We start from the raw sequence: 12,233 nt of genomic DNA on the forward strand, positions 1-12,233 counted from the left end.
CTGTCTGACCCAGATGAGCCAAACAACAGCTATGCACACAATCTGCGCTCAGTCAGACACGGCCACCCACTCAGATAAAGCCACAATGATTTCTCAGGTGAATCCAACAACCAGATGAATTACCGTAAGATTACTTCCTGCTTGAGCTCAAAGCAGTACTAGTATGGCCCTTTGTCTGATTTTGTTCAGTTTAAATAATAATAATAATGTAATACAGTACAGGAATACATGTATGAATATATTTCTGTAGAGGGCACAGCTTCTCTGTAGCGTCTCTCCATCACTGGGATTGACCATATTGTCCATCACAGGTCACAAATGCAGCATTCTGGTTTCAAGTTGAGCTGACAGATCCTATTGTCAAATCAGTAAGATTATGTATAGTTATAAATAAATAAAAAGTTTAGAATATATATATTTTAACCTTTTTCTACAATATACGTAGGTAGTTTTCATTTAACATTACTGACAATATTGTCTCGGTTTAATCTAAAAATATTGCTGTAAACAAGCCTTTAACAATATCAGATAAGATTAAAAAAAAAAAAAAATAGTGATAGAAGGTTATGATCCTGATGACTATCATCTCACGCATGATCCAGAACATCTTTACCAGCAGAGCTCAGTTTTCTTCCACTTCTGTATAAATAAGATATAAACTAAGCTGCTTTGACTGGAGAGGAAGTGCACACCAAGTTAAGTAAAGGGATAATAATGTGGTCACATTTTTCTTAAAGTCTCTTTTCCCTGATTGGCTCCTGAAGAGTAAACCCAACATTCCTCAACGGTTCTCTAGAGCAGCTTTTCCACTGTGGTCATTCTCTCACCTGGAGTCCATGCACGCACTCAAAGTTCACACTGCCTGCGACTTCTAACACATTTGAGGACTGCACTTCGGATTGGGATCAGTGGAAACATGATTGCTGCGATTGTCATCACCTTGTTGTGTTTCTGCTCGCTCCATCCTACTTTTGGACAGGTGAGTGAATTCAATGTCACAGGCTAATGCTGTTGGGTGTTTTTAGAGTATATGACATAATTTCAATTAAGTTGAAAGGCTTAACACATGCTCACAAAGACAGCTCTATTCTGTTCTATTTAATTTATTAATTGATTACAACATGCCTCTTAAAAACTTAATCATGCATGGCTTAAAAGGCAAAAACTGCATACAAAAATCTGAGTAACCTTTATCATAACAGCTCCTACTGTGAATGCCCTTGCTTGGCAAAACATAGAAGGTTTTTGACAGAGCAAACCTTGAGTCACCTTTACTTTGCATGCAAGCTTCAGAATCAAGACCCCAGAGGCTCCAGTGAATGATTACACTCAATACAGTATATATATATATATACTGTGCTTCAATGCAATCCTGTGAAATGTTTCCAAAAAGCTGCATCTGTCTGTGAATGACTCTCTTTAGGCCTTTGCTCACTGTGCATGTGTGTTACTGAAACATGGCCAGCATATTTTATTGTGTTTCTAATATAAGGAAAAATGAGAGTGGGGTGGTTTAGGTGTGTATGTATGTGTGAGGGCAAGTTTAAAGTTGCATTTCAGTGTTTCAAAGTTGTAACTCTGGTTAGATTTAATAGTACAGTACTGACATTTTGAGCTCCAGTACTGCATGCCTCCTCTTAACATGAAGCCATGTGAAATGTCACTAAGCACAGGCAGAAAGAGGCCTTTGACAACTGCACTATAAACACTAGCCACCCCCACCGGCTGACTGAAGCCTCTCCAAACCCCAGTTCTGTCCAAATCAGAAAGGTGTTTTCAACAAATATTGACTCTTCTTACATAACCCTGGCTGGACGAAACACTAATTGGTTGTCTGAAAACATGCATGAGAGGACAGGGCAGAAGGCGTAGAATGACGCTGTTGAAGAGGACATGGCTGGAAAACAAGTCTGTGCCACTCCCTCGCCCCTGCAGCCAATAGAAAGGAAGGCTGTAGCACAGGTGATGTTTATGCTGAGGGCGTTAATACCCTGTACTGACCCCAAGCCCTAAATCCAGCACATCATAAAAAGCAAGTTAGCTGTTGCTGATTTCATCCCCTCTTCTAAAATGACTATAACGTTCTGTAATCCACACGGGGTCACAACTAAACATCACAAGAATATTAAACCTTCAGAGAGTGTTCCTGTGTTTATGACTGAGTTATAGTATCTAGCTTTGAGAGGAGGAGGTTGCTGCTGGTAAATACTTACAGTGGCCAAACATACTCTGATCCTTCTGCATTTACTCGCTCATATACAGTAACAGCCCAGCCTCTGTACTGCACAGGTCCTCAAGGGCCTGACTCTTTCAGCAGGCTTTCATTTGTTTACATGCAGTGGAGCAGACTATTTTTCAAGTTTTGATTAGAGCCTTGATTTTATTTCATACTGTACTTTTAATTAAACCATCTACTTGCATAATTGAGTAAAAAGCGATAGATTTACTTTGGTGGGGTAACCTCAGGTATCTACATTTTAGGTTATTTTTTGGCAAAATTCTGTATTCACGCAGGGAAAATGTTTGTGTGTAAATTATGTAAGGTAATCTGGTGGCAATTTCAATCATAGACAGCACTGTGCAAAGAAAGACAGAAAGAAAGTGCAACACAATTGAACGTGATGAAATGGAGAATTGGTGGTGACTACAGAAAGCTTTTTGTAGGTTACTAAATCTTTTGGCTCAGACACTATCAAAAATATCTTTAGATCTTTTGGTTGTAAAAAAATCATCAACCAAACATAATTGTGAGTCTTGTGAATGAATGAAAAGTTAGTTCTCTGGCTAATACATCAATGACATCACTGGCTTGTGGTCCTGCGGTCTCTTTTTTATGTCGACAAATATTTATTTTTAACTTACCTGAGCCAGAGGAGTAGCTTTTCACTATTCATTAATTCATAAATTCAGCAAAACAGCATTCCCTTTTAAGAAAACTCATAAGAAGTTTAAAAGAAAGAGTGTTTCTGCAGCTTTGAAGATCCAAATAGTAACACTATGTATAGTACAGTGCAATACACTCATAAATGCTCCTGTTTTAACAAAAATCATTAACTTCTCATATCAACATCATTGAATTAAGTGTTTACAATGATGTGGTTTGTAAAAAAAAAAGAATTGATACACGCATAGATTGATCTTGTTAGTGAATTACAGCTTTGAAGAAGTTGTGAAATATTCATCAAAACTTAATGATATTAGTCATCCCCTCTGTTTTGTTCCAGGACTGCCCTAGTAGACAGGAAATACAGGGCTCTCTAAAGCAAGTCCAGAAGCTTCTCTCAGCCCATGAAGCCTCTTACTTGCAGAGTCTTCGCAACCTAAAGAAGAAAATAAACCTGTTGCAGAGCAGCACGGGGAAGCAGACCACCAGAGCAATCAACAGTAAGCAAAACCATTCATTCAAATGTCAGATGTTTGCATATCTATTTGTTTTGGAATATTATGATATTGTGAAGTAGGGGCAGCTTATAAGCTGTATGCTTCTGCCTGCTCCTTCTCGAACTTATCCTGTATTATTTTTTTTGGTCTTTGGTAAATTCTGATTGTTTGTGTTTTCATTTTGTGGTTTAATTTGTTTCGTTTTCTTTTGCAACTTTGTTGATTGTTCAAGATAAATAATAAATCAAATCAAATATCTGCCATTCTGCTTTTTTTCAATCACATTGAGGTACCTGCCCAAAACTGGACGCGCCTATCAATGGGAGGAAACTCGGCAAGTCACACGGCGTGGGCCATGAGGTTCACGTTCTGTGTGACCCTGGTTATGAGCTTGTTGGATCAGAGAGCAGGGTTTGTCAAGAGAGCCTGACCTGGAGCGGCCAGCAGCCCACTTGCCGAGGTGAGAGTCCAGGGCTGATCTTCTGCTACCTGGCCCTCACTGTGATGGTCACTTTCTCCTCTGGTTCCTCCTCATTCCTCTTCCCATCAGTGTCTCTCCTCTTCTTTGCCCTGACCATCACTCATCCTGTTATCTAACCCACTGATCACTTTTACAACCCTGTCATCGTCCTTTTGTAACCTTCCCCTCTCCTGCTTTCTATTGCCATTCCTCTTTTTGTGCATTATGCATTTTTTTCTATGTATACATTTCTCATGTGACTCATGATCATATTTCCTCTTTATGTACTGCGGTTAGTTGTCGAGAGAGCTTGTTGAATGGCGTGACATGCGATATTCCCATCTGTATGTCCTCTGACAGCTCGCTGACTTTAAGATAACAGCTCAAAGGCTGTTTGATCAAGACAGGGTTTGCCCTAGACTAACCTTAACTCATGTGCTCCATTTCTTTCTCATTCACTCTTTAGCATGCATATGCAATGATGTCACATCCTCTTATCTTCAAACATCAAAGATATTCGGTTGCATATGTTCTTGTATCTCTAGGAGGTTCAAGTGTAGCAATGGAGTCGCTTTGTATAACCTTCCTTTCTTTCTTTTCCCCCAGACATCAATGAGTGTGCATCCTCTCCGTGCCAGAACGGTGGGACATGTGTGGATGAAGTGAACCACTTCTCTTGTGTCTGTGCCAAAGGCTGGGCTGGAGCTACCTGCCAGAGCCCCATGCCAACATGTAGGTAAAATCGGACCACACACACATGTTAAAGTTGTAGTGCATTTAACACTTGAGGTTTGGGTCTTGGGTTGCACCAAATGTTTGGATACCTTAATATTAGGAGATACATACAACAAATAAATATTCCACACTTTACTGCAGGGCATATTTCTTATAGGCTAGTATCCAAATCCTCCCAGTCTGCTGCTAAAGGAGATTATATTGGCCAGGAGTTTGGCTTGCCAATACAAGCCAGTGCTACATACCACAAAGTGGGTTTTATTAAATTCCAGCTTGAAGTTCAAGGCGATGCTGGTTGAGTGGCAGTGGTCTGCTCCCTGATGTGGATGGTGGACTGTGAATCTCTGGAGCCCAGTTTGTTTTGTTTTTCTCTATTTAATTGATATTTCCATGCTAACATATAGTTTGGTTTCTGTCGGTCTGCTGCTCATTAGACAATGGCCCACTCTGTGGGCTCTAATTATCCTAGCTACAATTCATCATGTCACAATCATGGCTAGACTCACTCACTCACTCACTCACTCACTCACTCACTCACTCACTCACTCATTCATTCACTCACTCACTCACTCACTCACTCATTCACTCACTCACTCACTCACTCACTCATTCAGTCACTCACTCACTCACTCACTCACTCACTCACTCACTCACTCACTCACTCACTCACTCACTCATTCACTCACTCACTCACTCACTCACTCACTCACTCACTCATTCACTCACTCACTCATTCACTCACTCACTCACTCACTCACTCACTCACTCACTCACTCACTCACTCAGGAGTTTTGCACCCATGGACGCATGGTGACAAATCATGTCAGACGTAGTGACTATATACCGACTACGCAGGTGACTATGATACAGGATTTCTGTGGCCAATATCAATAATTGAGAGTTTTAAAATTATGATCTGATTATCTGACATATATGATTATGTTTTTTTTTTGCATGATATATTTAAACATTTTGCTGGAATAACTCCTTACATTACACAAAGGCAACTGGACTTGGTAGACATTCTTGAAGATGTTTCGTCTCTCATCCAAAAGGCTTCTTCAGGGACTCCTTAAATAAGTTTTTTTAACGAATTTAGACAATAATATGTACAGAGCAGGACATTTTACTGTTGAAAAATAAACTTGTCAGTGCTTTCTCATAGACAAACTATAATGTCGACACGGCTTATATTGCTGCTGATTTTTTATTAGCCTAGTTCTAACAGAGGCAAGCTGTCTTTATCAAAATAACATGACATCACGTTATCTGTGTAAATAGGTTAAGGCTGAGTGATGCCAACATTTTCACATGGTGATTTTGACTTGCAGACAAATTCCAGTATAATTGTCCCAAACCCTGAAAAAAAGATTTAAAAACAGCAGTCCAACTGAATTAGATGAATCATAAGCATAGGGTTGTTTTCATGAAATAATGTTGAATTTGCACAATAAGATTATCTGCACTTTGGGTTAAAGCGCACAATACTTAATTGGACTGAAAAAAAGGCAACTTTGAAATAACTGAAATTACAGCAGGGAATGAAAACACGTACTTTTCCTCTGTCCTGTCTTCCTCATTCAGTCTTTGTCACCATGACAAACACCTCTGCCGCCACCTCCCCAGCCACCGCTGCTGCTGCTACCTTGCCGGCTGCCACCACTGGGCCCTTTGTCCGTCCATCACGTTGCACTATCGTGCAAGGGACCACCCACTGCACCTGTGAGCCAGGATACACCATCTCTGGCAGGGACAGCAACACCTGCACTGGTACGACTAATACCTGCCCTGTGACTAAATCTAATACATATTTAGGTTTCCATGTGGGATGTCAACTGCATGTGCGTTGTTCACTTCTAGATATAGATGAATGTGAGCTGTTCCATAATGGCCAGGCTGGGAGACTGTGTTTACATACTTGTGTTAACACTCCTGGAGGCTACCGCTGTTCCTGTCCCGTTGGATACAATGTGACCCGCGATGGACGCAGCTGTAAAGGTGCTTTTTTTTTTTTTACTGTGTTTTGTTTCACTTTTTATTTTCTTAATTTCAAAAATATGCACTCAACATTACATAAAGTATTCCACAACATGTTGTTTCACAAATTTCTGTAATACCAAATGACAAAACTCAAAAAAACAACTATAATCACCTCTGGTCTGGTGTCCTATTTTTTTATATAACATTGCTATATATGTGTTGCTTAGACTACATGTAATACGAAGCCTAAAGCTGTAGTGCGTAGTTTCTGTCGCCCCCATGAGGAATTCTAAGTAATGACAACAACACTGTCGGCGCGTCCACGTGATACAAGCCTTCTGTGATCGCGCCCCCACCCCTCCTCTACAAGTTGCTAGTAGCCAAGGAGGAGTTGACTTGAGTTTCTGCGCGGGAAAGTCACCGGATGCCACCATCTTCTGAACATAGCAATACTGAGAAATACAGAGAGCTGAGAGTGTGGAGCTTATTATTAGATTTGTAGCAACTCATTTGGCAATGGCTTGAATGTAACAGACGTTCATTAATATGAAAAAGTTACGCACTCAAGCTTTAAGTACCAAAACCACCAACATCAACTCTAGACATTAAATTATTATTTTTTCTGGGAGCTCATACTTTGTACAGCAAGTTTCATGAAGAATCACTAAAAAAATTAAAGATCAAATACTAATTAATATACTTATTCATACAATGATATCCCAGCTAACTTTTTTGTTTGAATAAATGTCTTACTGTGTGGATGTTTTCTCACAGATATTGATGAGTGTGCCATCAGACAGAACAACTGCACAAAGGACCAGATGTGCATTAATACGTATGGCGGTTTCCAGTGTATCCGCGTGGACTGTCCCAAAATCCCTAATGCTACATATGTCAAGACGTCGCCTATGTAAGCATTATCCTTAATAATTTTTTTTGCATTCCAAGTTGGGGATGATGTCTGACAGTATGACTACTTTGATTCCATTGAAAACCAACTCTCACTCTTGGATGAACTCTTTTTCCAGGCGTTGTGAACGTAACCCCTGTCCTGTGGACAACAAGGCATGTTCTCAGACCCCAAATTCCTTCTCCTACCATTACCTGGCTGTAGTGTCCAACCTTTCAGCTCCTCGCGTCATGTTCAGGGTCTCAGCATTACGTCCAATGGGTGACACGCTTCGCTTCTCCCTGCTGGGGGGAAGGCAAGCTCGGCGCCACTTCACAGTCCAGCGTTCAGACCGTGTGACAGGTCAGCTGATGCTGGCGAGCCCCGTGCAGGGCCCTGCCACGCTGGAGGCAGAAGTGGAGATGAGCGAGCTGGAGAGACGAGTCCAGCTGGGGAGGTACATTACCAAAGTAACCATGTTTGTTTCCCAGTATGAGTTCTAGAAAGAGAGGGATGAAAGTGGAAGCACACATAGAGCACAAAGGCCAAAGAAAAGGGTTGTTTAGGATTTAGCTAGGGACTCTATATTTGGTCATGGATGTGTGATAATCTGATGTATTGTGGTGACCATCTGTGCTAAAGAAGTTGCTGCAGACAGGTCTTAAAACTGTAGTAAAGTCATCATGAACCAGCACATGAACTCTCACGTGATGGATGGTTAACACCTGTCTTGCACTGCTGCGTGCAATAAATGTTTTAGAATATGGGTTCTTCAGGGGCATTGGTGATAAGCTACAGACATGCAAATTCAGGAATGTATCTTCGGATTAATTATATAAGAACAAGAGTTTTGTATTGATGAACTGAAACATATTTATTGCACAAAAATGAGATATGAAAGGTGAATGACATGATGTAGCAAACAGTAAAACAGCATTCAACTGGAGGAACCAGAACATATGTAGACAGTCCACCCTGAAAGAAAGTGCTATTTTTGTAAATGACAGTCCTGCTATGTTGACATTATATGTTATGTATACTGGAAATGTAATCATAACTTGTGAAGATTTTATAATTCTCTTTACTATCATGTTTTATTTATATTCTGGTTTCAGTAAAACTATTATACAATCATTAAAACACCATATAAAGCCTAAAAAAAAATTTTATTTTCAAAAGCAAAAAAACTTCTGCAATATGCTGTAGGAGCAGTCTTATATGTATGTATGTATGTATGTATGTAAACACACATACAGTGATATATGTGGGCAGTGGTTGTTTAGGAAACACTTCAGTTCTTGCAGTACAGAGCAGTGCTGTTCAGCAGACAGACTGCCAAAGACAGGCTGCTCAAAGAGCCACTGTGTTCTTACAGTGCATGAATAACTTTAACTTTTAAATTTGCTACAAGTACACACAGAAAAATGCACATGCACCCTGCAAGTAATGTTTGTGTGATCATTTCCCCTTCATTAGGAGGTGTATATTTGGAAAAATCAAGGCATTTTAGATATGTGTGATGAAATGTGTCACCTCTGTGCTGCCCCAACCATCTATCTACTCCTTGGCGTTACACAACTGTCTGAAAAAGAAACCCACACAAAAGTGCATCTGTATGATAGTGTGGCAAAGTGTAGGTTCACTGGAGACAATCAGCATGTCTTTAGTTGCAGAGGGGGCTCCATACTGTGGCTGAGACTCACCGCTGAGGGGGCTGGGGAGCTTTAGCCACGGGATCCTAAAACCAGACTGCACGCTGAGTGAACAAAAAAGATGCTTAGAGATAGGGAGGCAGACAGAGAGTGATGGCTGAATAGAAGACGATTCACTCCAGCCAGCCAGTTACTGGTGGAGGGGTGCAGGCTGAATTAAAAACTGCTGTCTTTATTACCACAGCAAGATAGACCTCTCACTGTTCTTCATTCTGTTGCTGCCTCTTGAGTCTTAATGGGAAAATAAGTAGAGGGAGAGGGGAATTGCGAGGCAGTGCTTAACCCTTGTGTTGTCTTCCCGTCGATCATGAACTTGTCCTTCCGTCAAAGTTGAATTTTTGGTGCTCTTTCCGACGTTTATGTCGCTTTTTTCAATGCTTTAGACGCTGTTTTTAAACGTTTTTGTCACTTATTTCAATGCTTTTTATATTCCTGTTCTATAAACCTAATTCATATGACTTTATACCTAATCTTTCAGTTTAAAAAAAGCAGAAATGATGTATTATTTTGACTAATAGTTAAGATCAGAGGATGGGTTCAATACAATGTACATCCATGCATCCATGTTATTTCTTAGGCAATTTGATGAAACCCTGATATAAAAAACTTTGAAAACGGGGTTTTCAAGGGTTAAGTCTGTCCCTCAGGGATCTAAAAAAGGTGATGATTCAGTATTTGAAGTTTAACTAGACTGCTTTTCTACTCCTGTTCCCCCATAAAACCCAAATAAAACCCGTCTCTACTCATCTACAGCTTATACGTTCTGTGTTTTTTACTCTGCATTGCTTGTGTGAGGTCCAGCCTGTTGCACAACAGCCACTTACACACATATATACAAAAAAGGCTCTGAGAAAGTCTTCCTATGAGAGCACCTGATCTGAAATCTGGTGTTTTGTCTGCACTGTTTCACTTTTCACCCCTCACTGTCCTCTCTTTTCCTCCCTACCTCTACCTTATCATATTACATCCACCTTCTCCCTTTCTCTACAGCTCTCTCCAATGTGTGGAGTAACACCGTAAAGATAAAACAAATCCCTCCTAATGAGTGCTGGCAGTGTGTACGGGGACTGAAATCAATATCCTGATCTCAGTCTGGTTGTGAGGTACGGTCATAAGAAACCAGCCCACTCTCTTTGACAGCAGGCTGGGTTATCACTGGTACTTACTTTTGAAAGGGAATACCTCGGTCTCCTCTGAAGTTTAATGGAACAAAGGAGAGTGTGACTGGGTCTGCTGAGGCTCCAGAGAGTGCAGACAGGACTCCACAGTCAGTTTGGCTCTGGTCCATTTAATGTGGGCATGCAGGTGAGGGAAAGAAGAAAGGAGAGGGAATAACAGGCATGCCAGTAGTGCTGCCACAGTTGCTGTGGTCAAGGAAGCTACAGTTCGGTGCAGTACCAAGCAGACAGGATATGAGGGTGTAGGGTACCTCATTTTCAAATCCAATCAGAAACCTGATCGGCTCTTGCACCATTAAAACACTGATGTTTACTCGTATTCTCTGTAACCCCTCTCTCTTTCCGTGCATACTCAATTACTGTCCAGTCAAATATCAATAAGTATATTTATTGTTGTGTTTAAATCTGAAAGTGATCGCAAAATAAAAACCTGTTCCTGTGCATTTTCAAATCATGGTGTTACACTGCCCCCTGCTGCTCCCAGAGGAGATGTGCCGCAAGCTCAAAATGCTGCCTCTACTTTAAACTGATTTGTTGGTTTTATCACTTTGGAGTGTACTGTCTCAATGTGATGTCTCAAACATGCACAGTAGAAGAAGTGTACAGTATTTACAATTTATAGCAATATTAAGACTTTACATTAAAGCTATAGTGCGTAGTTTTTGTTCCCCCCATGAGGAATTCTAAGTAACGTTAATGTAAAGCCTTTGGTGGTCGTGCACCACCCCCACCAGTTGCTAGTAGTTTAAGGAGGAAACGGTGGATTAAAAAACATAATTATCTTGTAGTTTTCATGTCCTCTTTGTCTACAAAGCTGACCGTTAACTGTTGTTCTTTCTCAGCAGTGAAGTAAAACGCTTCACTCAAGCTTCTGCATGCAAAAGTCGCCGGACGGCATCATTTTGTAAACATAGCCATACTGAGAAATTCAGATAGAGTTTTGTGGAGCTGATAGGCTTAATAAGTTTGTATCAACGGGCATTGGCTTGAATTTAACGTTCATTAATATCAAATAGTTGCGCACTATTGGTTTAGAACTTAAATTGGGGTTTGTTAAATTGTTAAAGCTGTGGTAGGCAACTGGAAAAGTGCTTCTAACAGCCTTCACTGGTCTCCGTCCAGAGTCTATGGGGTCACTGTGTCCATTCTTTTTACTGTCTATGAGTATATTAGAAGCACTTTTCCAGTGATGGCTGAGCGTTACTGCGCAGCCTCCAACTGAGCTTGAAGACCTATATGTGACGTGAGCAACCTGTCTGAAAGTTGTAAGTCTTCTGGTAGCTGTACCAAGAGAAATCTCAGTCATTCTGAATCTTGCAGAGACGGAGAGCGTAGGTATATGTAAGGAGATAACACAGGCACGGGCTAATTATTGCTAACTAAAATGCTAGTTAACATTAGTAATTAAACTTAAACCGCTAATGTAACTGCCTGCGAGCTTCTCCTGTACTATACGGTAATACCTCTACTATGCGACAGTAAGTCGCGTGGTTATGACACAATCGTTAGCCTATTTTTACAAAAATGTCTGCTACGGAGCCATAACGTGAGGTACAAGGTAATGGAGCCTTTTATACATTGTCGTGTTTCTTTAGAAATAAACAATAGACGAATAGAGTCTTTAAACGCTTCAGATGTAAAGTTATTCGCTGCCAAAGTGACGCCAAAATGAATGGCAGTCAATGGGATGCTAATGGCGGGTGATGGCTTGATAGCAACAAAATGGCTTCATAGGAGCTACGCTTTGCGGAGGCTGGCTTACCCCATTGGACAGAGAGGGGAGAGCTGCAAGAAGAGGTCTTACTCTACTTCAAATTCTGGCGTAATGGAACTGGAAAGAAAAATGGACACTTTACAGGAAAGCTGGATTGTGTCCTTTCCTTGACCATGTATAACTG

At 40.7% G+C, this 12,233-nt stretch overlaps 1 protein-coding gene across 1 annotated transcript; it reads left to right on the forward strand.

The window, feature by feature from the left end:
- The first annotated feature begins 778 nt into the window (after positions 1-778).
- LOC116060446 (fibulin-7) lies at positions 779-8,599 on the forward strand. Its single transcript, XM_031313999.2, has 8 exons — positions 779-979; positions 3,225-3,384; positions 3,671-3,841; positions 4,448-4,573; positions 6,161-6,346; positions 6,437-6,574; positions 7,331-7,466; positions 7,585-8,599. Exons 1-8 carry the CDS (start codon positions 917-919, stop codon positions 7,946-7,948), a joined length of 1,344 nt encoding a protein of 447 aa, XP_031169859.1. The 5' UTR covers positions 779-916; the 3' UTR covers positions 7,949-8,599.
- The last annotated feature ends 3,634 nt before the right edge of the window (positions 8,600-12,233 follow it).

Source organism: Sander lucioperca, chromosome 3 (assembly GCF_008315115.2).
Source record: "Sander lucioperca isolate FBNREF2018 chromosome 3, SLUC_FBN_1.2, whole genome shotgun sequence".
Lineage (NCBI taxonomy): Eukaryota > Metazoa > Chordata > Actinopteri > Perciformes > Percidae > Sander > Sander lucioperca.